This window comes from Aphelocoma coerulescens, chromosome 2 (genome assembly GCF_041296385.1).
Source record: "Aphelocoma coerulescens isolate FSJ_1873_10779 chromosome 2, UR_Acoe_1.0, whole genome shotgun sequence".
NCBI classification, from domain to species: Eukaryota; Metazoa; Chordata; class Aves; order Passeriformes; family Corvidae; genus Aphelocoma; species Aphelocoma coerulescens.
In genome coordinates, this window is record NC_091015.1 from 128,637,023 (window position 1) to 128,664,153 (window position 27,131).

A 27,131-nucleotide genomic window follows, 5' to 3' on the forward strand; every position below is an offset into this window, starting at 1 on the left:
CCGCGGGACGGGACCCGCTCCCTGCTGGAGGAGCCCCGCGGCAGCCCGCGGTCCAGCGCCTTCCACGAGCTAAGCATCGACCTTCCCGGTAACACATACAAAGCGCTCCTGTGTGAGCCGGCCTGTTCACACAGTAGGCAGGCAGCAGTATTTCTGCACAGTACGGGACCCGGACACAAGGGTAAAGCTGCATTTGTGTTTAAGGGTAAGTTGGAGACAAGTAAAAAGATGTCAAAGGAAATTGGGTCTTTTAAGTGCCACAGCTGAAACAACATCGATGGGACTTTAGGTCATTTAGGTGTGTGCAAGAGGCATTCTGTAGGTCAGAGGTACAGCCAGCCAGCTGTAAGCTGATACAAAACTGTTTCACAGCAACAGGTTTTGGCCAACAGGAAAAACCAAAGGCAGAAATGGTGTCAAAGCCAGCCAGTCCGGCCTAGATCCCTCCAAGTGCTTTCAGTCACAGGGCTACTCCGTTCATCAGAAGCAAGGCTACTTGAGTAATAGTAACTAATCATACACAAAGGCCAGTGAGTGCAACAGATCTCATCTGCTGTTTGCCCATTTATCCTGGTAAAGAGCAACCCATATATTACAAATAATTTTAAAACTACATCTAGAAGTATTTGTCAGGCAGCTTATACTTGTGGCGTATTACTACAAACAGACTTTTAGGAAGACACAGGTGTTTTGTTTTGGGGATATTTTCCCCTCTGCTCAGTTGTTTCTCAAGGAAGTAGCCTTGACACAACGTTGACATTAACTCACCTCCCTTCTACCAAAGCTCTCAAGCCTAATAACTAGAGGGTCAGAATCCTTTTAAGGCCTTAAATTTAAGCAAATTGAAGGCCTCTCGCATCTCTTGAGTAAGAAAGCTCAAGCTTTGGTCAGTTTCAGGTCTTGGCAAACATAAACAGGACCTGAAGCTGCTTGCAGAGGACCATCACTGCTTGTTTTAATTAGAATTCAAGTTCCCTCCTATGCTTGAAGCAGAAGCAGCAATCCGATCTTAAATGGATTAAACAAAATTGTTTTCTTTAACTCTGGGCTTTGTTTTGTTGGTTTAAGAATTAACCATAGTTCCTTTGCTTGAGAGATTTAAAAGCAGCAATGAAAATGGCTGTTCTGTTGCTTTACATATGAAGCTTAGTCTTAGCATTAATAGTATCTATGGAAATCTAAACCTGAAAAGACAACTCGGTAGTTTCCACAGCTCAGTTTTGTGACTCTACATGCAAGTCAAAATAAACTTGTTAAATTCAACATGTTCACCACAAATTATGAAGTTTTATAACTAGCACCCCCAGGATCCTTTGACTGTGACACACATAAAAAAAAAAAGGCAAGCCGAATAAGCTAAGTCAGTGTTGCACAGCAAGAACCAAGAATTGAAAGCTTGGTAATTTTCCCTAAACATCAGTTTTAATGGAGGTATTGTCTGTCTACAGACTAAGATTTCTGCCAAAGTTAAACCTCTAAATTATTAAAAATTTATTTTTCATAAAGTGCTGCACAACCATACAGTTGCCAGCCTCCAATGGAACCGTGATGCCCATGTTTAATTTTCCTGGTATGTACAGATGACGTATCCTTCCTTAAAGATACAATCCTCTCACACAGCTCTCTGATTGTGGCTTCTGTTGTCCTTCACAAACATCATCACAGAGCTATCTCTTGGCACGCATAAGAAAAGAAACAAGCGATGAAAATTTGTAAATCAACTTTATTCAACGATGACCAGCATTTAGGCATCGGCAATAGTAACTTCAACTTCTACGCCTGGTTCGATGCTGATGGAAGTGATCTGCTTCACGATCTCAGAAGGGCTGTGCAGGTCAATGAGCCGCTTATGGATTCGCATCTGGAAGCGATCCCAGGTCTTGGAACCCTCACCACAAGGCGTCTTCCTGGTAGTGATCCGCAGGGTCTGAAAAGTCAAACACGAGCTATTCAGCTGATGGACTGAGAGGAGTAATCTACAATCATATAAAAATATGATCACCTCTAAATACTGTATGTATCTAGGCCATTAGAAAGTTATCTATTAAGTTACAGTCTACTGATGTTAACATTCCTTCCCCACATATTTAATTTCATAAAAAAAGAAGTTCATTATTAAACTGAACAGAAAAGCCCCTTCCACATTCAACATGTTTTGCACCTAGCAACTTTAGATATCAAAGCAACTTGTGAAATCATCTTCTTCACTGGGTCACCCTCAGTTTAGCAGTACTTCTTTTCATCTCACCTTTTGTTCTTTAAAAAAAGATATTTTAAGCACACAGCTGCAGAAAGAAAACCAACTTTTAAGACAGGAAAACAGCGTCAAGTACCTTGGTGGGCATGCGAACAGGTCCCTTCACCTTCAGGTTTTTTTCCTTAGCACCTCTGATCAGGTCAGCACAGACTGAAAAAAGACATGCAGTAGCTCAGGTTTGCAACTGTTTTACTTGCTTGATTTCTTAGGCAAGTATTTCGAACAAGATGTTGGCTCAGAATAGCGTATGAGTGATCACTGCCATTCATTTTAAGCATTATCCTCATAGCCAACCACGTACAACTGGAGGTGTTGTGACATGATGACCAAAATTATGTTCCAACAGTAAACAAAGCCATTACTACAACTCTATTTAAACTCTATTTAAGCTGTTATCTGCCTGAAGAGCCTGCAAACAGTATTTTTTTGACGTTTGCATTATATGATTAAACAGCGGCAAAGCTAGTTCCTAAACGAGATTAAATAATTTCTTAAAGAATGTTATACTAAATTCTTCATAACACAAGTGACAAAATACCGGGAAACCAGTGCCTTTCAGTTCTTACACATTCCAACTGTGATAACTGTTTCAAAATTCCCCACAAAAACTAAAGGGAAGAAGCTGCACTCTCTTACATTAGTCATTATGACATAGGTTTTCAGCATAATGCAAACCCCCAAAACACCAGCTTTCATGAAAAATTACATCTGAACTTTTATTTCTGTGTATGAAGCACTTTTGGTTGACTTTACCAGCCAAGGCACATACAAACAGGCAAACAGTAACATCTTTAATTACAACAACATCTTTAATTACAATTGGTTTCAATACATTGTATTTTGCAATGCATTACATGGCACCTATCATTCATTACTTGACAAGCTACCCAAGTAAACAGAAAAGTACTACTCACCCTTCTCCAGTGATTTTACATTGCGACTTGTCAAAGTTATTCTAATGCGATGAATCGCCACCTCTTGTTCCACAGGTGCTTTGCCAGTATCTTTAAATGCCTAAAATGTTGAAGTTACAAATATCAGACTCTACAGTGAACACCAACCAGCACAATCCACAGCCTCTTAAAAACAGATTTCTAGAGTGTAAAGAACAATTTAGCTGTGGGACTGTATTACACTACTGACTAGAAGAGATATCTGAAGGGAATGGTGGCATGGAAGAAATAATGGGAAGAGAATGAAAGAGCAAAATCCTAACTCTAAGGAAAAGCAAAATTTTAGTGTCTAACTGCATCTCAGGGTGGGAAGCTGCAAGCACCCCTTCCCTGCTATGCCTATACACAGCTGGCTATACACAAACACTCCTTTTCCTCAAAAAAAAAAAAAAATACACATCAGTCTTCATGTATCTTAAACTTAGCCTGACTACAAATTAAGTAACTAGGACTTGACCAACAAAACTGCCACAACTCACAGCACAAGAACAAAAAGGGGCACCTGGCCAGAAAGAAATTCGGCCACTCAGGAAACTGATCTGAGGAGCTTAAGTGATTAAACACTTGCAAATAATGGAGCATTAACGTGGGCTAAACGAACTGATGAAATAGGAGTAGAAGTACGGAAAAAGGAAAGTTTTAAGAAAAGAGGGATGAAATATACATATGTATGCCTCTATAAAACATAAATAGGGGGATTGCTCAGAGGATGGAGCCGGGCCCTTCTTGGTGGTGCCAACCAGTAAGACAGGAGACAACGGGCAGAAACTGATGCACAGAAGTTCCACCTGAACATGAACAACTTCTTTACTGTGCGGGTGGCTGAGCAGTGGAGCAGACTGCCCAGAGAGGTTGTGTGTGGCGTCTCCCTCACTGGAGATATTCAAGAGCCATCTGGAGGCAATGCTCTGCCATGTGCTCTAGGATGACCCACTGCGGTCCCTTCCAACTTAAACTATTCTGTGATTCTATGAAACATGGGATGTCACACTGACGATAAGGTGTTCCCTGCCGCACTAACTGATCACATCCCCTTAACAAGGGCCGCCCTGTAAGGGACACGAGGCCGGATCAGCACCGCTCACGCCGGGCTGCCGCCGCCTCCCCTCCGCCTGCGGTTCTCCCGCGGTGCTTTTCCCGAAGGGAAAGACACTGCCGGGCCCACAGGCCGCCCTCCCTGCCCGCCGGCTCGGGGCGAGCTCCGGAAGCCACCCCAGCAGCCGGGGGCCCTCCGCGCACCGCCGGGAAGCGCAGCGCGTTCCCGGGGCCGAGGGCCTGCACCGCCCGGGCGGGCACGGCGGCCACGCGGCGGGGCCAGCGCGGCGGCCCCGCTCCCTCCCCCGTCCCCAGCGCTCCCCCGCCTCACCATGGCGGCAGCGGAGCCTTCCTGACCGACTTATTCCCGGGCTCGGGCGGCGCGGGGCCCAGCGAACAGCGGTGAGCCAGGAGGCGGCGGCGCGGAAAGGCAGGCGCGGCGGCGGCCGGCGCTTATATAGCGGAGCGGCGCCGCCTCCATCCGGGCGCTGCGGGACCTTTCACCCGCCCGCCGAGCACGGAAGCGCCGGGGCGGGGAGCCGGGGGAGGCTCAGCTTCCTGCGGGGATGGCGGCCTCGTAGTCCCGGCCGGTGGCGAGCGGAGAGGGGCTCGGCAGCTGCCATGCCCCCTTGCCTGGGCTTGGCCCGCCCTGCGGCGTACAGCCCCCTTCGCGCTTGGCTCCCGCGGGCATCTCGGGCTCCTGGGTGCCTTTTCCGGGAGATTTCGACGTTCTGCTGGGGGGAGGATCGGAATTTGGCTCACAAGCGAGGCTTTATCGCTTCCAGTGATAGCGAGCCCGTTCCCGTCTGAGCGTTTGGGTCTTTTTATCGTCATTCATTATCTTAAGCTGTGCCAGGGGAGGTGTATGTTGGACATTAGCAGGGGTTTATTCGCAGAAAGGGTGGTTAGACACTGGAGTGAGCTGCCCAGGGAGGTGGTGGGCACTGTCCCTGGAGGTGTTTAAGGAGAGACTGGGTGTGCCGTGGTCCAGTTGAACGTGGTGGCGTTCGGTCACAGGCTGGTGGTCTCAGAGGTCTGTTCCAGCCCGACTGATTCTGTAAAGTGGAGATGCGAGAGCAGAAGTTTTAAGTAAAAGCGCTCGTTTCATTCATGCTTAAAGTTAAGAACTTTAATGAATTTTATTCATGAGAGTTCCTTTATTTGTTCGGGTTGAGCACTGGAGGGGTATTTTTTACTGAGAGTGGTCTTTGATTTAGCCTGGACAGCGGTAACTGTTAGTCCCAAAGCAAATGTTTTGCTGAAAATATGTCTGCTTCAAGTTACATCACTGAAGAACCAGAGAAACATGTATTGAAATGATGGCCTATAGTAAGGTCACTATGACTATCTTTTAAAATTAATAATTAAATTCTAATTTGGAGTTCTGCCCAGGAGTCATAGACATGTATAATGTTAGCATAGCTACTGCACCTCTGGAAGCTTAGTAGTTACTACAGTTATTCAAGAAAGCTTGTTTGGTGTTTTAGGATGAGCTTACATTCAGCTATCACGCTCTGCTTTAAAATATTTTTTTTTCCCTACTAGTTGCTTTAGTGGTCTTCATTTGGTCCTTAAACCTCATGTGATGGCGTTAACTTCTATATGCCAACTATTCCATAGTTTAGGCTTGTTTGCACTTGGATTATTTGTACTCTTTGAAATCTCTAATTTACTAATACCTTCTTTGAAAGTACTAGAGGCTGTATTTTGATAAAGCAGTTCCAAGAAACATGGATACAGAAGTTGTCATCCTGTTGCTGTTTCCTGAAATGCAGTGATGTCTTTTGCCAATGGAGATCAGTACTTGAAAAATCTGTTTTGATGATAGTCACATTTCTCTGGTCTCTTCCTCCCTGCAATAAAAACATAGTTTGGTTTTGGTTGCTTGTTTTCTGAGCCTTTTAACAATTACATGTATACTATTTTTGAACTTGTACGCAAGGAACCCATGTTTATTCTGTTACCAGCTATTCCAACTACTTCCTGAGGAAGTTTTCCATCTATAAGTGTTTTATATTCATCACTCTCAAATGCATGACCTCACACTGATCATGCTGAAGCACTTAGTTTTCCAGTAATCCAGATGGTTCCCAATCAGCAGCCCTGCTACACTATTTACTTAGAGCTTTTATGAATGTTCTTAGTAAACTTTATTTCCAGATAAAATACCGAGTGCCTTGCTGCCAAGAACTAATTCCTGTGGGATTCAATTAGAAATATGTCTGACTGAGTCCTCGGTGGTGACACAGACCTGTAGCCTTAGTTTTAAGTTGCTTGCTATGAACTGTATGTGCACAGCTGTGCCAGTTTCTCCGTGTCCTTCTGAAAAAGTCAATGTGCAAATGTGGTATATCAACACTGTTCCTACTGTCTACCAAACAAATGCTGTAATTTCACGAGAAGAAAAAAGTCATTTCTAAAAGATACATTTTCCATACATTTAAGCTGTTTAATTTAAGTACAATTTGCTCATTTATTTCTTGTTCCTATATGAAGAAGTTGGTTTGGGTTTGGTTTTTTTTTTTCCCTGGGGTTAAGGCGAGGTTGACCGTAAGTTCCTGAATTTGTTCCTTTCTTACTTATTTTCTCAGTTATTGGCACTACCTCAGCTTTCTTTGAGATTTTTCTTTTTTTTTTTCCTGAGCTTCCCCAGATTTCTCAGAGCTTATGGAAAATCCACATTAACGGCACACAAGTCTCCTTTGCCAGCTCTTAAAATTCTTGGATGCAGGCTATCTGGAGCTGCTGATTTAAAAACCGCCTCACTTCTGTTCCTATGTTTAAGGCTTTCCATGGCTATTGTTGGAATTTTCTGATATATGTTGTTTTTCTCCACAAATGTGTTACAGAAATTTACCTAAACTTTCTGTTTTCTCTGAAATACACTATATATTAAAAAATGCTCCTTCTTGCCATTCATGTGAGTAAATAGCTGTTCTAAATACAACTTTTTGCTTATCTTCTGAGTATTTTGTCATTCTTAACTTCTAATTCATATTTTATATTCTGCCTGGTTTTCCTTTGATTACATACTGCTTTTCAAGTAGGTTTTTCTCCACAGACAATGCTAACTTTATTTAAGAGATTGTGATTCTGTGACTTAAATTAATACCCAACAGCCTGTGCTTTTTAGATGAAGCTTCCAGGAGTGTTTGCCTCATGTAAAATAATTAAGAAGATAAATGATTAAGAAGCAAGATACGTTTTTAACATGCCTTGGTAATCTGTAGCAAAAACAATTTAATACCTAATTTAGTGATTTTTCATGCAGAATATCATTCCATGTGTATTCATGACACTTTCTGACTTTTATTTTGGTGTTTACAGATTACTGGGGATTTTTTTTCTCTCTTCCTTTGACTAGTTTGTCCTTCAGAAGAGTAGCTTCTGGCATGAGTCTACCTATGTGATAGAAGGAGCATGTGCCCGTTGTCAATCAGATCTTCTGTAATAACAGTGAAATGAAGATTTGTGTTGTCTTCTGGTGAATGTTGAACCTTTCTGATGCACCTTTGGCTGCTTCAAAGGACAGACATACTCCCCAGGCTTTGTAGCTTGGGTTATGAACACCATTCAGTTCTTTGAGTTGAGTAGATTTATTCTGCTTATTTCACAGTGGTGGCCCGTGGATGGTTTTGGCAGGGCTCACAGTAGCTTCCTTAAATCTGCTCTATCATTTTTCATACTGATTATTGGATGTGGGCAGCTCCCTGGAAGCTGTCTTGGTTGTGCCAGCCTAGAGACCTCAAGCATTTGCTTTCAGTGGCGATTAACATGTTCCTATTTACTTGTAAATCACTTCCTTCTCCGAGGTCACTGGGATCTGAACACACTTTTAAGGGTTTTGTTTGAGCTTCTGATCTTAAAATACCTGTGAAGCAGGATCATACCTGAGGCTTCCAGGATGGTCATCAGTAGATGGCTGAGTCTCTAAACCAGTCAGGAGAAATCTGATGAAAGCTATTTTCAACCCTTTTAAGAAAGACTACACTATCTCCTTGGTCTTAATTGTAGGTATCTGCTGATCCTCTTGTGTTAAGTCTCTCGGTTGTATCATGTTGCAGAACTCTCATCCAAGTTCTTTGCTCAGCAGTTAGCTTTCTCTGCAAGTGCCCCAGCTACTGAAACTTCAGAAAAAAAAGCTGGAACTAAAAAATACCCGCTTTTAAAAGATTGATTTGTGTAGATGGGTAGCTGCTAACTGGCAATGCTCTCTGCAGGTCGCAGGTGGACAGAATGCACAACTGGAGTTCTCATATTGCACCTAGCCTGTCCATTTTACATTTTTCTAAATTTTCATGCCAATTCTAGTATAAAGCTCAGCATATAAAAATGCAACCACCCCTCAAAATACTAGGCTCTCTTTATCTTAAAAATTTTTCATGCAAGCATGGAAGACATGAACTAAGTCTGTGATTCAGAAAAAGAGCAACTGTGCTTTAATGGAGTCCTTTACTGTTGACAAACATTGCCACAAATTTTGATTGTTAGGAGATGTTTTCAAGTGGGCAACTTGAACTTTGTAGTTATCACCACAAGCTCTTTCCTTCTAAATACATACTTTATGCCTGGCAGATAATACACTTGGCTTCTAATGTCATTGATGTGGTTGGAGGAAAACTTCTCCCTTGTCAGCCTTGTTTTTACCTTGTTTTTCTGACACAGATCACTGTGACAAAAAATACAAAGCTGCTGATATGCTACAGCATTTCTAGTGACATGGAATCTGATACATCATTACAATATGTCTTAAAACACTCAGGGCTGAAATGGGATTGTCCATCTGGACAGCTTTCAGGAGGATATTTGAATTCATCCTGTTCTAGTTCAATCTTTTTTTTTTTTTTTCCCAACCTGATGAATTATGTGTTCTCTGCTTTTCTGGAACAATGTTTGTTTTCTCTCCACTCCTTGCTCTGCTGATGTGATGCTTCTGTCAAATTCGTAATAATGAAAAAAACACTTTTTGCAGAGAGTAACTGTGCAGCTCACATAGTCTTGATAGCAACTGAGGTGTAATTTGCTGGTAATCAATGAGCTGTATATTGTGGATCAGTATTGGCAATACAGCAGAAATCACAATACCAGAGGCTTACAAACTGCCAGTAAGCACCTTCCAATTTCTTACTCCTACATATTCACAGATTTCTATATGCACTTCCACTCTCTCACAAGAAGTGTGGGTTACAAATACCCAGTCCCACTTTTGGGAACCTGTGCAGCCAATCCACATGCCAGGAAAAGTATACACTGAATTCCCGTTTGCACTCCTGAGAGGTGGGTCCCTACTGCTCTGCCTGATCCTGTCAGTCCCCCCAGTCTGTACCAGCAGTGGGGTGGCAGCCACTTACCATGTCTGATGAGGAGGATCTTAGAAATATTAGCACCTACTGCTCTCCCACCCCAGGTTTTCTTCTAATCACAAATTCTCATGCTCCTTTTCAAGCTAACTTTTTTTTCCTCAAAAGGCTCTTGTTAATCTAATCCCCTGGTTACTGTTTAATCTGGGTGGTCCTTGTTTTAAGCAAGCTTTGTTATTGTTAATTTCCTCTTAGCATTATGTTTTGGGCAAACATCCTCTGTTGCTGACCCCGACAATCCTCTCAGAACATGCCAGTTTGGGTATTCTGTTCATACAGACTATTTATACTCACATTCCTACCCTATCATCTGTTGTTATCCAGGCCAGGTTACCAAGAGTGGGAGCATGTAATCCCTGTACAAAAAATCCCCAGCATTAGCCCAGTGAAAGCAGAACTAGTGGGCATATAAACAGAACTGTAGTGTTTTTGCATCCAGTTTTCATTTTGGAAATCACCTCAGAAGACTTCATGTGGAGAAAGGTTAATCAAGTACAAAAAATGAACTCTAAACTACACAAATCTCTCCAATCCAGATTTGGCCACTTTAGGCAGCACCACTTGGCACTGTTTGTTGTGATCTGTTTCCCTTTGTAAAAATAGTTCAGGAAGACCGCAGTAGTTTGTACAACATGTTGAAAACTTGCACCTACTCAAATAATATCCATGGGACTCATTGAACAGAGCAAGCTGTTCTAACACCAGAATTGGAAATGGCTTCCAGGACACGGGTTGTTTAGCTGCTCTTACCTTGCTGGCTTCTCTATGGGTGCTTTGTACTGGGAGTGTTTAGGAACTAGTGGTATGTACTGGTGTGTACAAACTCTCACAATGCTGTGCTGTGAAAGACTTTGGAGTTGTCTTTCCTCCTCATATCTGCCTCCTGCAAAGACTTTGTGGGAAGCTGCCAGCAGCAGGGTATTAGCATGGTTGGATGTCTGTCCTGGAGGGAAAAAAAAGGTGTTTAATTTTACAGCAGTTCTGTTTGCCAGTATATGTAGTCCACATATATGTTTGCCTATGTGTTTCAGAGGCCGCTGATCATGGTTTTTTTCATCCAAAGACCAGTTTAATCTAATATAATTCTTTGGCGAGACAGAGTAGTAGGGAATTGTTTCACGGTGCTTGTGCTGCTTCTCTGTCATGGAACAAGGATAATTTAAGGAATGGTTCTGGCCTCACACTGCCTTATGCCTAGAGGAAAAATTTCTCTTGATAGGGAATGCATCACTTCATCATGTTTAGGTTTTTTATTCTTGAAAAATTTTTCCTCATCTCTTCAGGATTGGTGTCCTTTTGTGATATTCTTGATCCAATTGGTTTTCAGATGGTGAATGTTTGCAAGCACAAAATTTAGGTAATGCTTGCCACTGATGATGAGGAGACTTAAAGCAACGGGTGATTTCCACCTTGATGTTACAGGACTATTAGAGCCGGATATTAGTTGCAACTTGCAGTTTTATCTAGATTACAGCCAGGTGTCGGCCTTCTGTGGGACTTGAAGTGCCCTTCCTGACCCTGGCATCTGTAAAGAAAGATTAAAGCCAATTCAGCAATGCTTCTCCTGTTGTGACCTGACCCTCTGTGAACTAGCCAAGCTAAGTTACTCAAAACCTGACAGAAATAGGAATAGCAACATAGAACTTAGGACCTGGAACTAAAGGAGGATACTGTGGTGTTAAAGATGTGCTTTAGAAACAGGAATTAGTAGCCTCTGAGGAAATCATCATGCTGTGATTGCTCAGAACAGCTGGTTGGATCCACAGCATACCATGAAAGTGATCCAAGAGGCACCAAATATGAAGAAGTTTTGGTTTCAAAGGCTTTACTAACTTCTCCACGAAGTTAATGTGGCAAAGTGGCAGCTGCAGTTTACTGCATGGAGGTTATGAGGCTGCAGTAGCAGGGCAGGAACAACTGTAGAGTTTGTAATATCATTCATAGAAGATCCAGAAGTTTTGTTCAACAGAACATCTTACTAGGAGCTTACAGGAAGTCTATTAAACTTAGCTTTCACCTAAATAAGTGACAGAAGTTCCTACTTTACAAAAAGTTCCTACTTCATGAAAATGGGGCTCATGCATGGCCTTTCACAGCAGTCTACAAAATGTGGTTGTAAATGTGAAATATAGTTTGCTATATTTTTCCCCTAGGAAATGATATAAAACAGAAAAGTCTTTTTCCCCTCCAGCAATCACTTAAATAACGTAAGAGCAACTCTATGTAAAATGTGCACACGATTGCACATCCAACATTCCAGCCTCTGTGCACAGTGAAATCCCCAGCAACAGGTTTGCCAGATGCAAATCAAGGGAAGCAGTACAATCTACAGGTTTAAAACTGAGGAAGAGGTAATATTAGCATTTACAAGGGTTGTGGTCAAGCATTCAATTTTTAGGCAAATAAAATTAAGTATTGTGGTAAACATAGAAGGTGGGTTTGAGTATGGTACCCATGCACCCTGAAAAAAATCCCAGCAATATTAATGCTTGTCATCTTTTCAGCACTATGACCTCATGGTTTTTGTTTATGTACAGAACACGTTTAAAAATATTCTTTCAATAATTGTGACTATTGGAAGTTGTTTGTGAGAGCACCCAGCAGGCACTTCATCCTACCAAAAGCCCCTTACCACACTGTCATGGGTGCATTTCCTTTCTGAGAGTCCCTTACCTGTTCAGAGGAATAACTGATTCTCATACACTCTTGTGAAATGTTCCTGGTGTGAGGTAGAGCCAACCCCTTTGTTCCAGCAGGAACAAATGCTTATGCTAATAGTAGGAATTGTTTCTCATTTTTTCTGGGGAAAAAAAGACCAAGCCAGCAGCACACCTTTAATACAGAAAATTGAGCTTTTTCCTCTTAAAATCTTACGTATATAAAGGAAATTTCTTTTCCAATGAAGAATCTACTGTTACCTGTGTGCTAGCATACATTGCTAAGTCATTGGTGCCACTTAAATGTAGCACTAACTAATCATAATTAGTAATAGTGCAATCATAAAGAAAAGAAAGAAAAAAAACCACTCTCAGGCAGTTTGGGCACTGGTAATGTTTTGCAGAACATTTAAAATTAGACCGGTTTTCATTTTCAAGACCAGTTGGGGTTTTGGGGGGTTGGGGCTGGGAGAGGAAGGCTATGCTTCTTTTAACTAACCAATTAATTAACTAATGAATAATTAACTACTCTGACCTGGTGGCAATGGGTGACCACTCTGAACTGAATCAGTGACTTTATCTAATTTTAAGCACTAGTTCAAGACCTTAGTTTGTCATATAGTGACAGTCCAGTGGGCAGGTATCTCCAGCATACAACAGAGAAAGCCACCTGCCAGCATAAACTTATTTTTCAGTGAGACTTTCACTGATTGTAGCAAATAGGTTTGGATTTTGGGGTTCTTCCTCTCTCCCTGTCTCTGGCTTGTCTTCTTGCTTCCTCCAGCCTCCTCCCTTGTCTCCCTGGGCAAATGGCTCTTTTGCTATGATTGGTCAGATAGTAATGCTTTTTATGATCAGGACGCTTTTTCAAATGCTGTTTGCAATTCAATATACAACTTTTTAAACAAACTATGCAACCATGAAAACGTTTTAAAAAATGTAATGATATTTGTTTCCTCTGAAAGTCAGCTGTTAGCAGGAATGATTTATTAAACTTTAAGAATATCTATTTTCCCCCTTTCAGTCAGAAAACATTTAATAGCAATCATTTCACTCCCAAAATCTGTACAAGGATTGACAACTTTAAGGGATGTCTGGAGTTCTGTCACTTTCTTGACAAAGAAAAATCAGTGTGACATTCATCTATTGGCATGTTAGTGCAGTGATACATTCCTTCAAAGTAGCTTTTTTGTTATCTGTAAAGAATTTTATTGGAACTGTTGGATAAGAGAAAAACAAGAATGTGGAAAAGGTGTATGGTATCTCTCTAAACTTGCCGTATTATGTAATGTATACTATTAACTACTATTTAAAGAAATCCAGCCTCCCCAGCCTATCTGTTCTCTTATTTACATTCAGCTTTCTTACAATCTCTGTACAGGTGCAACTTTCTGTACTTGTCTCTGGGACCAGCTTCATTTGTCCCATGTCTGAATCAAAACCCTTTCACCATTCTCAAGTGGTCGAGAAAAATACATGGCTTGAAAATAAAACTGATTTTCCTTCTGCCCTTTTTGGGGGAGTGACTTAAAAAGAACTGTGCATTTACATTTCCAATTTGCAGCCTACTCTGCTCTTTGTAGCCTGGCACATGTGCAGTAGAATATTTATTAAGTTATTAATTACCCTATTATCCCAGCTGCCCTGCAAAGGCAAATGCAATCACCTCCCTGCCCTGCTGAACACTTGAGCTTTTGAACTTCAGGCAGGGTCAGCAGCAGAGCTCAGCTCATAGAAGTCCAGGGGTGGATGGTGGTGCCTCTACTATCAAATTGTCCCGTGGCATCCTTAGCTATTGGCAGACTGGGATAGATGCCAGCAGACTTTTTTTTTGTTCCATTTGCCTTCTTTAACTGGTTTTAAGGATTTTCGTTTGACAGGCAGACAAATATTTGGCAGCTGGCTTAACTGAAGCATAGAAAGAAGCTCTTTGAGTGCTGCATGAAGGTATTTGCAGCAGATAAATAGCTAGAACAAAGTAAAAGTAAAATATTCCAAGTACAGTTAAGTTAAAAAATAACCATTCATTTCCTATCCCAATTTTCATTTTTGTTCTAGCAGATGAATTTATGAACACAGATGCTAACACTGCAAAAATGGATACACAAGTCGAATAGTAAGCATCCATTTAAGTTCCATTGAATTTACAAGTACTTGTGATATATTGTGTAAAACAGTTTTTGTTTGTTTTCTTTGCTGTGGTATATCTTACAACAGAATACAGAAGCAACCCATACATCTTCAGATTTATGTTTTCATACTTCCCATCATACCTTCTGAACTGAGGATGTGCCCACTTCCAAGTTATATAGTATTTATATTGTTTGAAAATAGTGATGTTACCACTTTCCTTTCCTTCTGGGTTGAGATAAAGCATAAAACAAAAAAAACAAAACAAAACAAAAAAACAAACAAACAAACAAAAAAAACAAAAAAAAAAAGGAAAGAGGAGCAAACAACAGTCAAGCCAGATAAAGAGCACAGCATCAGAATTGTAGCTTGTGCTAACTTCTTTTAAAACGTATTATGAAATGTCTTTTGATATTTCTGCTTGGGATCCAAAGACACTAAACCCTCAGTAATAGCTACAGTAAGGGAAGATTAATACAGAATTATAAGCTTCCATGCTTTTCCTTCTTTCTCATTCTTCCTAGAAGCTGTTTATTACAATTGCATAGTTCCCATGCTTATAGCTATCTTTTCTTTCTTGTAATCACTTGACTGCTAAAATAATTGTTGCACTTTACAGAACTCAGGATAGCATGTAGAAGTTGCTTTTCATTGTAAGGCACAAAAAAAATAATTCATTTTTACCTAAAACCATTCCAGCACTAATTAGTATTGGCTCTTACCTGGGGATTCAATTAAAATGATATAAAATCTCTTAAGTGCATGCTGTCAAGTTTTACACACGTGCCCATTTGAGGAAGAAGAGGACACATGTCAGGGGATGTTGGGATGGTGAATGCCATTCGTTATAAAATAAAAGAAAAAAAGGCCAGAATTAGAACTTTTAATTCATGCTTTCCCTTAGTGGACAATACTCTCCATATAACCAAGAAAGCACAAAATACAACATTCTGATATGGTTAACATGTCCAGGGCTACTGCTGTTGATTACTACTGATGAGAATGCAAGCACTTTACAGTATCTTCTTTATATGTACTTTCCAAAATTAGTAAATGCAAGCAGGTTTGGTAGTTAGGTAGTGGGAGATTAATGAGAAAGAGCTGAAGTTTCCATGCAGGCTGTGGTTACCCCAGGCTGCTGTGAGACAGGAGCTAACCCCCCCAGTTTTGAATAGCTAGCTCTCAGTGCTGCAGAGCTGGAAGTTCAAAAGGCAGCTTGTGCTATTTAGGGACAGAGAACATAAAACAAAAAGCAGCTCGCATTGAGAAACTGGCTGCTGTGACCTGGCATCCCCGGGTCCCAGAAACAGCACTTAGGTTGCTGCTATCAAAAACAAACAAACAAACAAAACTAAACACCAGAATAGTTGAGTTTCCAAGGAAAATAATTATATCAAGCTGTGGAACTCGGTTCGTAGTAAGACACGAGAGATCTGACCTTTACATTTACCAGCTGGGAGAAATGAGGCTTAGTTCCTTCCTCAGACCATAGTTAAGATGTGTGGTGACTCTTATTTGAGGAGGTACACTCTTATTTGATGTTTTTAGCATCAGATAACCCATGCCTTGAATAAAGCATACCTGGCCAGTAAAGACATTCCTATACCACCATTCCCAGACTGGCACTGATGCTGCATCATCTGAATCTGTGCAATACTGCAATAAATCTTCTGTTTAGGCTGATCAAGCTATTGGCAATCAGTTCCAGAAACAAAGAGAAAAAATAAACTAGGTATGAGTAGCCCTTAAGGTTTATAACTTACAACCACATCTTGCTAACCATCTGGAACTGTGCTGCATACATATGTGTGGGGAAGGAGAGATAAAGGACAAAACCAGTTTATAGAAAGGGAAAAATCTGGATGAACAGAATCCCCTTAGAGTTGTGACACAATTGTCTGCAACTGCTCTAGTAGCATCAGGTGCCTTCTACTAACACTTCATTCGGAGGTATGCAAGTATGCAAGTATGACAAAGTTAAGAGCAAAGTGCAGCTACACTCATTAGCTCATTCCAGCTGTAGAAGCAGGAAGGAATCTTTTAAAAACCTGAAGCTGGGTCCAGATGATGAAAACAGAAACGATAAAACGCTGGTGGATTACGTAGAAAAACAGACAGGAAAAAGAAACGTCAAGGAACTAACATAAACTCCATAATTCTTCATTTTCAGAATATGAAGAACAAGAAATCTGTCAAGACTTTCTGGCAGATCTATTGGTGTCAGGTTTTTAAAAGAAAAACAAAACAAAAAAAAACCCCAAAACCAAAATCAAGACTACCCCACCTAAACATTTTAACCTGTTTTCCCCCCAAGACAACAAAGCCATTGCAAAGAATCAGGGTGATCCTTGCATGTACGTTGTCCCTGAAGGAAACACAAAACAGGTGCAAGCTAGAAGGATTTTTGTAGGAGAACTCAGGAGTTGTCTGAAATTCAAGCATCTATGAAAGTTATTATAATTGCAGAACTTCTATGAACCTAGACCTCTGGAGGCTGTCTAGTCCAACTCCCTCTTCAGAGCAGGGTCAACTAGAGCAGCTTGTTCAGTACCATGTCCAGTTGGGTTCTGAGTATCTCCAAGGATGAAGACTTCCTAACCCTTCTGAACAACCTGCTCCAGTGTTTGACCATCATCACAATAAAAATGTTTTCTCTTGCACTTAAATGGGGTTTCCTGTCTTTCTATTTGTGTCCATTACATCTTGTCCTGTCACTGAGCAACACTGAGAAGAGACTGGCTCCATATTTACTGCCTCCCACCAGTATTTTTACAAACTGGCAAGATCCTCCTGAGTTTTCTTTTTCCAGGCTGAACAGTCCCATCTCTCACAGCCTCTCCTCACATGCAGAGATTCCAATCCTGTGATCAACTTAATGGCCCTTTGCCGCACTCCTGGTCCAGTACCTCCATTACTTTCTTGTTCCGGCAGGGACCTGAGCCGACCACAGAGCCCCAGCTGTGTCTCACCAGGGCTGAGCGAACACCGGGGAATAACCTGTGCTAGCAGCGCTGTGGCAGAGCTGGCAGCAGTCTTCGCAGTGCACCCCAGATGCTGTTGGCCTCCTTTGCCGCAAGGGTGCATCGCGTGCTCGTGTTCCACTCGGTGTCTGCCCGCAGCTCCAGGTCCCTCCTGCAGAGCCGCTTCCCAAGCGCTTGGCCCCGAGTGCGGGCTGGCGCAGGGGTTATCCAGCGCCACGGGCCCGACACTGCAGTTCCCTGCACTGGGTGCCATCAGCAGATTTCTCTTGGTAACGTCTCTGTGAACACCAGCACAACCACCCAAGATACCCACTGCTCCACCCAATTCTGTATCACCTGCACACTTGCAGAGGGTGCTCCATCCCATCACCCAAGCCTTTAACGGAGATGTTAGCCTGCCCTGGGCCCAGTGTCGATCTCTGGGGTACAACACTAATGAGTGGTCTCCCACTGGACTTCATGTCACTGATCACAACCCTTTGAGCCCGGTGGCTCAGCTAATTTTCAGTTTCCACTATTTAGCCAGTACTTCATCAGTTTCTCTATGAGGATGTAATGGGAAACAGTGCTAAAACCTCCCTAAGGTCAAGATAAGCAACCACCACTGCCCTCCAGCAGCCAGTAATCTCATTGCAAAAGGCTACTAAGCTGGTCAAGCATGATTTCCTCTTCATAAATCCCTGATGACTACTCCTAATCACCTTTTTTCTTCACATATTTGGCAATGAGTTCCAGAGTTATTTGTTCCACCAATTTTCCTGGGATTTAGATGAGGTTGACTGGCTTTAAGTTTTCCAGATCCTCCTTCTTGTCCATCTTGCAGAAAGGAGTTAGATTTGTTTGCTTTCAGACCTCAGAATTCTCTCCTGAGCACCATGACCTTCCAGAGATAGCCAAAAGTTACCTAGCAATGACATTGGCAAGCTCTGTCAGCATTTGTGAATGCACCCCTTCAGGTCCTATGAAATTCTGTACACCTTGTTTGTTTCAATGTTCCCTAACCTGATCATTCCTTACCAACAGTAAATCTCCCTTGCTCCAAACCCCACACTGGTCTCTCAACTCCTGCATATTTAATTATTTATGTTTGTGTGTAATCAGGAGCTCCTTGCTTATCCTTGGAGGCATCCTGTCACCTTTACCTGATTTCCTGCTCATGGGGATGGATCAATCTTGAGCTTGGAGAAGGCAATCCTTAAAAATCAACCAGGTGTCCTTGGCCCTTCTTCTCTCCAAGATCGTATCCCAGGGAAGTCTTTAAAAAATAAATTTCCTAATTACATGATTGACAGCTGTACAAGATACATCAGCAGATTCTATAGTAAAGGAAATAACAGACACAGACATGATTTGTTTAGAAAGACCCAATATTGCTTTGGTTGGAAGAATTGCACTTCCAACACAATTGTGTTGGACTGTGTTGGAATTCTTTAGGAACACTGACAGCATTCAGATAAGGCACTGATTGATATGTTCCCTTAGGGTTTCCAAAGGTATTTGAAAAATCCTTCACTGCAAACTTTTGAAAGGTGCTGAGCAGCCACATTTAGGAGAGAAAACCTGGGGCTGGGTAAGTCAAAAGCTAGGCACAGGGGCTAAAACTGTTTTCTCAGCAGGAGAAAATTCCCACTGGTGTTTCAGGGGATCCTCTGCTGCCCAGCACATCCACAAGTGAAGTGCAAGACAGGGAGCTGGAAGATAAACAAATTTGCTGATAGTGGAGTTATTTAATTGCAAGGGCCAACTACAAATTGGCAGAATGAAACTCAAGGTATATTGGTGTATAGTGAGGCAAACAGACAAAATTATCATCCTCACATAGAACCAAGGATTCCAAACTGTTAGGCTTGAGATATTTCTTGATTAGTATTAAGTTAGAGCTCATTAGAAATCGAAAAACAAAACAAACCAAACCTTAGAAGTTGATTAAAACCATCATTATGGCAGCAGAGTATGGTGTGCCTACACCTTGAGTGCTGTGCAGAGCTCTCTCTCACACTATCAAAAGAGAACCCCATAAAACTGACAGAAACATCTGCAGAGCTGATTATACTTCAAGAGCAGATCTGGGCCATTCAGTATCCTTCTGTCAAGTACAATAGAGAATTTGAAGGGTGCTTGATTTTTCACAGAGACTGAAGTAGCACTTGTTGATGCTAAAGTATCATTAAGCAAAAAAATCACAGGTTTCTAGCAGTATAAGCAACAAGCTTCCTAGACTGGCAAAATAAATACAACACATAAGCATTTAGGAGCTAGTAATGAAAATTAATTCAATTTTTTATTCTTTTGAAAACCACAGAAACATTTTTATTTAAGGCCTGAAGTTAAGGTGAGGCATGTCAATGGCTTTATCTACAATTTTATCTTACATGCCCTCAGCTAATCCTTTCAAAAGGTAACTGACTTATTATGATAACTTCTATAAAACAACTTCTTTATTAAGTTATGCAACACACTCTCACACAAAAAAGTTCTGGTTCTATAGCATAATTATTTTGACAGAGAAACACAGGAAATATTTTCCAGAATTTACTTTAGGTTTTTTTATTCCAGCCAGCCTTTTATATTTCCACTTAAGGCAGACAGAAGACCAAGAAATAGTTAAGCTTAGATATCCTTTATAAACCATTAATTTCAATTACCAACCCAAATACCATAAAGACCTACAGAATCATCTCAAATTCACATAGTTGCTCATTTCCAGGATTTCACGGGGCTAAGAACAGATGTGTGTCAGAAATCAGGAAACTGGCTCAATTCCTTCGGGATTTTTTTTTCCAGAATGGAAGCAAGGGGGAGGAAGGGTAAAGAAGAAAAACAATTTGACTGAAACATCACTCCTTCTCCTGTCTTAAAAAGAAGCAGAGGCTTTGAGCAGAATGGCAATATCAGCTACAGCAGGCAGCTCCAGATAAGGGCTCAGATGTACAATTACCAGTTCTGATAAATCAGGGATCAGAGCTTTTTGTCTTCAGCATTGCCTACAGCACTTCCTTTCCCAGACACACTACAACCAGATTAGGAAAGATAGTAGATAAGACATAAGCAGTGCAGAGGACAGTTCAATAGTGTATGCTTTGGGCACCAGCAGAGGAACATTATTAATGCTGTAAGCAAACTTCCTTTTCAGTACTTCCAGTATCTTGTCCAATCCTGACCCGTGCATTATGAAGCACAAATAATCCTCCCTTTACCATTCTTTCCCCCCCTTTTTAAAAACTCTGTTCTTCACAAAATGTTCTTACAATATTTCAGAATTTACAATGTTCCAACTAGCAAGTTGCTATTAATGCACCTGGTAGCAGGGAAGTCTTATAAAAAGGACAGGTTGTTAATGCATCTTAGTCTTAGTAGCCTTAGACTGACAAAAAGGTTCTTTATTTCAAGGAGTATGTGAGTAGTTCGCATTTTCCATATCAGAAACAGCATACTTACTGAAATTAAGTACATCTAGGAACAGGTTAAATAGAACACTGACACTCTGTAATTTTTCTGCATTCATTGATTGTGATACATACTCATTCCTTGGTAAATGAAGAGGAAAAGCTCAAATGCACTACACTAGCTGATACAAAGAACTACTCATATCTGACATTTTGAAAATACCAAAAGCAAGTACATATAAAGAACCATCCAAAAGCAGAACCGTAATTTGTACTTCACTTATGTACAACCAACAGCTATTCTGCACATCACATTTCCTAGTCAGCAAGGCAGCACACAACACATCAACCAGAAAAAGTCATGTCTGCCAACATCTTGATCTTTGCCTCTATCCCCTCCCAGGGTAAAACCCCAGTTTCATTAAATCACTTTATTTTAAATTTTCTTATATCAAACTAGTTTGGGTTGGTTTTTTTTTTGTTTGTTTTTGTTTTTAAGCATAGAAAACAGCAACAAAGCCTTTAGATCACACAGGGGCTAAATTAATTATGTTCAGAGGAAGGGTGGAGGGAAAGAAAAGTCGACAAAAGAAATAGAAAGAGCCCTGAGTTTTCCTAGAGGCTCTGCTTGAGGGCCCTGAGGCTGGGAAGCAGCTGGTCTGCACTCAGGCGCTCCTCCACGTTCGCCTTCCAGCAGCAGCTGATGATGCCCTGGAGCGTCCGGCCCGCTGGGGACTCGTGGAACACCTCGGCAGCCAGCGAAGGGCGCAAGTTGTAGGCGACCACGGCATAGAGCACGTGCTGCCGCTCTCCCAGGTACGGCTGCTCCCGCATGACAATCTGCCACAGGGTGATGGCAAACGAGTAGATGTCTGCTTTGGCAGTGACCCTCTCCCCCTTGAGGAGCTCAGGGGCACGGTGGGTGTATGTGCCCCCTTGCTGGTAAACATGGGGGCTCTGGGACAAGCCCTTCTCCAGTTTCTGGGAGCACCCAAAGTCTCCAATTTTGCACACTCCCTGTTCAGTGATGAAAACATTTGCAGGCTTCAGGTCCAAGTGCACAATGTCCTGGGAGTGCAGAAAGGCTAAGCCTGTCATGATGTCACAAGAATAGCACACAGTCTCTTCCATGCTCAGGGCCTTCCTTGCACATCCTCCTTCATCATCCTCCTCCTGTCTCCATGCATCCCTTGTGCCATAAATTACATGGTGCAGGGTGATGTTACCCACATACTCCATGATTATGGTGCCCAGGCTGTTCTCACTGGCCGGGGCACACGTGCTGGCAGCCACCACACGAACCACATTATCGTGCTGGAGCTGGGCCACGTTCAGCTCAGCCCAGAAGCTCTGCCGTGATGCCAGCCGGTTTTTGCTGCTCTTCTTCACCTGCTTCACTGCCACAGTTGCACCATGGTAGGTGGCTTTGTAGACAGAGCCAAAGCCCCCAGATCCTAAGGGCTGCAGGAGGCAGAGCTGCTCCCAATCAATGGAGCACCAGGACAGGCGTGGAGGCAAGCGATGAGTTCTGGTTGAAGGAGCTCCCCCCAAAAAGCTTTTGCTGTCTTTGCCAGGGATAACTAAAGGGCTACTGCAGGGGCGTAAATCCAAAGAGGGGGAATACTCAAAAGAAAGAAAACAATTAAGAGGAATAGGTGATGGCATAATATGAAAGAAAAAACAACAGGCAGTTACTAAGACAGAAGACTGGAAAGCTTCCCTGACAGAAAAGACTCTAAACTGGCTTCCAAAGCCTTTTATCCTTCTTTCACAATTCTCCCTCCCTCCCCCAAATGAACTGCATCTGTCACAACTGTCAGAACCAAATCAGGTTCACCTGGAAACACTCTTCTCCAGCCCTGAAGCAAACCTCTAGAAAGTCAAGGCAAACAGATTTAAAGCTAAAAAACTATTAACTCATAAGTATTTCACATCATTTCTAATCTCAAAAGAAATATGTTCTGCCCATTGAATGCCTCTAGCAAAATGCCCCAGGAGTAAATAAAGCCGTGACTGGTGAATGCATTTCACCATGGCTCCAGGCAGGAATGATCAGCGTCAGGTGCATTAAAGAGCTCAAAGACTTTGTCAGTGGAAGCAGCTGAAGTGGTGAATACTGACCTTTGATGATGCTATGGCACACATAAATATGAAAAAATTGTGTTTATAGGAACCTACCACTTAAACATGACTGGGACAAGGGGACTGCTTTGGGTGCTTGGCTTTGCCCATGCAGGACCGCAACCTTAACAGCAGCATAAAGACAAGTGATTGTTCTGTTATCATCTTTTGGATATAGTAACTAGAATTACACATAAGTATTTGGTCATCTTCCCACCATACTCCATGCAGTTACTACAGGTGTGTATTTTATTTCTGGATCCTTCTTAGAAAAATTATTGCTGAATTTACAGAGCTGTTCTAGAAGAAATCAAACAAAGATAATTTTGTTTTAGTGGTCCCAGTGTTTTTTCAAAGGGCTTGTTTGAGTTTTGACCCTTTCATGTATTTGCAGTGCTCATGCCAACTGCCATAGCATTTGGTACCTGCTGTACTGCCCAGATAGCAGAGCACCCTTATGGGACCTATACAGTTACGGACTTTTGAATATTCCAGTATCTTTCTGTACGTATTGACAAATATCTTGGAAAGCTTGGTCCCTGTTTCCCACCTCCTCACTCTTCGGAATCTTCCTCTGGATGTCAGATTTTTCAGTACAGATTCTGCCATGGCACTTCAGACTGATGGTGCCTCTTTCTGCAGAGTTTACCTCTGGGCAGCACCAGCTCTGCAGACAGTTCCTGCAGAGTTTTCCCGGTGTTTTCATTTTTGGTGTTTTTTTTTTTTTTTGTTTGTTTTTTTTTTAAATTTATTCTCTGGATGAGTAAAATGCAGCACAGGCCACTGAGGTGGGGTTTCAAGGGTACCCAGACCCTGTGCAAACAGAACTGGAGTGTTCTCCACTTTGAGATGTGTTCAGTTGTTCACCTTAACACACAAACCTGATGTCCCAAAGTCATCTTCTGACCCTCCTTGAACTCTAGATCAGCTCGACCAGAGGGTCTCAAAGACATCACTCTGTAGTGAATCAGTGATGGAGATCTTCCCCAGAACTGAGATTTAGCAGGAGAAATTTGCCACAGCAATTCACAGGGAAGCAAACTTGGACCACAGATGAATGAGAATGGAGAATTTGGGTTCTGACCTGGCAGTGTGAAACAGACATGTTGGGGAAGACGTCGATAAATAGGTGCTCATAGGAGCTGTTAACAAGTGAGGGCACAAAGGCTAAGGGATGCCAGGAGACCTCGCAGTGGCCGTGGGTGGGACAGTTCCTGCAGATGGGACTGCCTGGCAACACAAGGCTCCTCTTTCCGGGCCCCTCCCAGAAGGGACTCTGGCAGTGCAGAGGCCCTGGACCCCGCAAGGTGCTGCCGCGCCCTGTGAGCTCTCCGTTGTACAGCACGAGCCAGCCGAGTAATATCCTATTGCTACCCCTGCTTCGGCTCACCATCAGTTACACAGGGATGTTCTGGGGGTGGGGGGAGGACCAGAAGGTCTTTAGTGTAGTTTTAAATACGCAGTGAAATAAGCAATGGAGACAGCAGGTATTTACTTTACTTTCTTGAGCAGCACTACGATTTTATGCTTGTACGTAGAAGTCTTCATTTCCAATCTTTGCAGAGAACGTCTTCTAGGCAGGTGAGTTGTGATGGAAATGAAAAGCTGCAGAAAGTGGAAGAAGCTACATGGGAGAGCAAAAAGATCTTTATGCCTGTTTTCTAAGAGCTATTTAGGGCTCCAATTCTTCAGTGGGCTTCTGTGCCATACAGCATATAAAAAAGCACCAGAAAGACATTTCTGCTCTGAATTCTCCAAGCCTATTTTCACCAGGTTAGGGTGGCAGTGAAGTTCAAAGGCAAAGCTGGGTGTGGAGAGGCATAGGTAGAAAGATGTGTGGATGAAGAGAGCAGCCCTGTTAAGCTGACAACTATAGCAGCACATCTGATGTTTGTGAATGCTATAAACAGCAGCAAAATCTATGCTCATGAAACAGGATTACAGCTGCTTCCAAATTTCTTTGATTGAAGTCGCATTCAAAAGGATATATCAGACCTTCCATATTATTATTTCCAAACTCCATGTCCATTTCTGTCAGTTGTCCTTTTGTTACCTTTTCAGGTAATTTTCTTGTTGCCCTTTTCTGTCAGAAACCTTTCTCTTTTGCCCTGCCATGGTAGACATTGTTATATTGTTCTTGGGGAATACACTGAAATTTCTGAACAGGAAGAGGGGCATTCTTTGGGATGTAAAGTGCCTCAATGTAGCTTACTGTTCTGCCTCAAGCTTACTGCTGAAGACCAAAGCAAAAGAACGCCCAGAGTCTTTCAAAGTGAACAAGATTAAATCAGATTTAAATTCAAGCAGGCTTTTACTCTTAATAAGTATTATTTTCCTGTATTCCATTGGTGATTTGGCCCAGTGACTTCCCAGCAGCCACAATCGCTGTAGGACATCCTTGCTAAGTTTCACAGCCCTGTTTAGCTCTGGCATTATCGCAGGCTGGGGTAGGTCCCTGGTGAGACACCTGCAGAGGGGAGCAGGGCTGCTGGGGACAAGCTGCCCCTTCCCTCCCAGCCACCATTCCCCAGAGCAACCCTCAGCAGCCTCCAACCACACTGTTCCCATTGCACTGCCTTTTCCATGAGGGAAAAAAAGGAAGCTGTAGGAGCCAGAAGTCATCAGCACAGAATGCAATAGGAACTTGGGACAGTGACAGGAGGGAAGCACAGTCTGTGTCCCGTGGGCTGCAATATGTCACAGCTACAATAAACTGCAAGCAGCAATGGGTTTATTCCAAGCTTGTGTGTTGTATTTCTGCAAGTAAAACATACCTGTGCATCCAATGCTGCACCAGCTGCCCAACCTAATTGCGCTTCTGGATGAGAAGGAATACAGAATCTCGCTTGCTTCCCCCATTCATATTTCACGTGCATATCAGGAATACAGAAACACTTTGTTTGCCACTGTTGTTAGTTACTACTGCTGTTTGTTTGGTCATTGGACTGGAGAAGTCAGCCCCGATACCAAGAGCCTTAAAGGGCTGGTATGGATGTAACCCAGCACAACACAGGACACATACCAAACACCAGCTTTGTTTTCATCAAGGTGCATCATTCTTATGGTTAATAGCCAGTTTTGTCTAAAACAGGAGAAGGACAGGCCTGGGGATTTGGAACTGACTTCAGAGAGTTTAGGAGTGTATAGTTATATACTTCCCCTCAGTCATTACTTTATTTCTTTGTACATTTGGTGGCTGTGCCATGTAACAATCCCTTGAAGGCTTGGCTGTCCAGAGGCTTCTAAGAACTGCCTTACAATACAGAGGTAGCATTGTGTTTCTAGTAGGTTACTTTGTAACTTTGCTAAAGGAGCCAAATGTAGCTCTTCAGTACTTAAATTACCGTCCTACTCAAAGCAAGACAGTTCCTTAGCCTGTGGCTTAGTGACTTCTGAGAGGTTTTCTTCTCCGTTTGAAATCAAAAGTTTTCCTTTTTCTCCTTTTAGTGTTAGTCCCTCTGATCTCAGTTTAGGATTTGATGATGAACCTACATTCTCCTCATGCACAGCATTTCATAGTCCAAGTGTTGCTTCCAGTCACACCTCATAGACCTCAAAAGATATTCAGAGTGGCCTGAAAGGAATTCTGATATGATCAATTGCACAGTGATAGCATTGTCTGGAGCCAGTCCCTACAGAGGCTTGCTCCGAAGATAGGCCACTGATCAAGCACTTTTTTTTTTTTTTTTTTTTTTTTACTACAAGCACAAGCCAGCAAAGAATCCAGTTCATGTTTCAGAGTTTGGCTGTTTTGGTGAGAAAAATGACACCTCGGAACCACAAATACAGCAAGTTCTCATTAAAGCAGTGAAAGGTAAACCCAAATGCAAGGGAAAAAATACATCTGCAAGAACTGTGATGCTGTTTTACTGCTGAGACATAATAATAATAAACATTTTAAAAGGTTAAACCCTAGTTTATAAATAATGAGATCAAGTTTCAAACACACATTGCCAAACAGCTGTTTGACGCTTTTTTTCCTTCACAGTAAGGTTACTCCATGTGTTCGAGAGCATGAAGCAAAGGCTCGCCTTACCTGAACACACTGAGGTTTTAACTGGAGACACTGGAAAGGCAGGTGAGGTTTCACAGCTAACTTACAGGGGTCTCAGTGACCAAGGTGGACTAGGGATAACAATCTGAGACCTGCTGCTGTAGATTAATACCACCCTTTCAAAAGAGCACCTTGTGACAAGCTAGAAGAATCCAAACTTAAGGATAAAGACAATGAAATGTAAAATACAGGCTCTC

At 42.2% G+C, this 27,131-nt stretch overlaps 3 protein-coding genes and 1 non-coding gene across 4 annotated transcripts in view; all 4 read right to left on the reverse strand.

The window, feature by feature from the left end:
* Positions 1-1,703: 1,703 nt before the first annotated feature.
* On the reverse strand, positions 1,704-4,675 carry RPS20 (ribosomal protein S20). Its single transcript, XM_069004773.1, has 4 exons — positions 4,577-4,675; positions 3,172-3,271; positions 2,334-2,407; positions 1,704-1,927 (listed from the first exon to the last, which is right to left on the reverse strand). Exons 1-4 carry the CDS (start codon positions 4,577-4,579, stop codon positions 1,745-1,747), a joined length of 360 nt encoding a protein of 119 aa, XP_068860874.1. The 5' UTR covers positions 4,580-4,675; the 3' UTR covers positions 1,704-1,744.
* Positions 2,486-2,549, reverse strand: LOC138106944 (small nucleolar RNA U54). Its single transcript, XR_011149208.1, has one exon. It is a non-coding gene; the product is annotated as a small nucleolar RNA U54 (small nucleolar RNA).
* Positions 4,676-4,758: 83 nt separating the features above from the next.
* Positions 4,759-27,131, reverse strand: part of PLAG1 (PLAG1 zinc finger) — a 78,235-nt gene continuing 55,862 nt past the window's right edge. The window contains exons 5-6 of the transcript XR_011148389.1: positions 18,516-18,628; positions 4,759-6,098 (exon numbers count right to left, since the gene is read on the reverse strand). The gene's annotated coding sequence lies outside the window, so the exon portion shown is untranslated. The remainder of the gene's footprint in view (positions 6,099-18,515; positions 18,629-27,131) is intronic.
* MOS (MOS proto-oncogene, serine/threonine kinase) lies at positions 19,642-22,603 on the reverse strand. The gene has a single exon (XM_069004772.1). The coding sequence runs from the start codon at positions 22,422-22,424 to the stop codon at positions 21,375-21,377; it is 1,050 nt and encodes a 349-aa protein (XP_068860873.1). The 5' UTR covers positions 22,425-22,603; the 3' UTR covers positions 19,642-21,374.

Coding starts and splice junctions, on each gene's coding strand:
- RPS20 (XM_069004773.1), bottom strand. Junction 2,408..3,171: donor TGTAAAATCACTGGAGAAGG/GTGAGTAGTACT, acceptor GTCTTTTTTCAG/TCTGTGCTGACCTGATCAGA. Junction 1,928..2,333: donor CTGTTCGCATGCCCACCAAG/GTACTTGACGCT, acceptor TTGACTTTTCAG/ACCCTGCGGATCACTACCAG.
- MOS (XM_069004772.1), bottom strand. CDS start 22,424: ATGCCATCACCTATTCCTCTTAATTGTTTTCTTTCTTTTGAGTATTCC.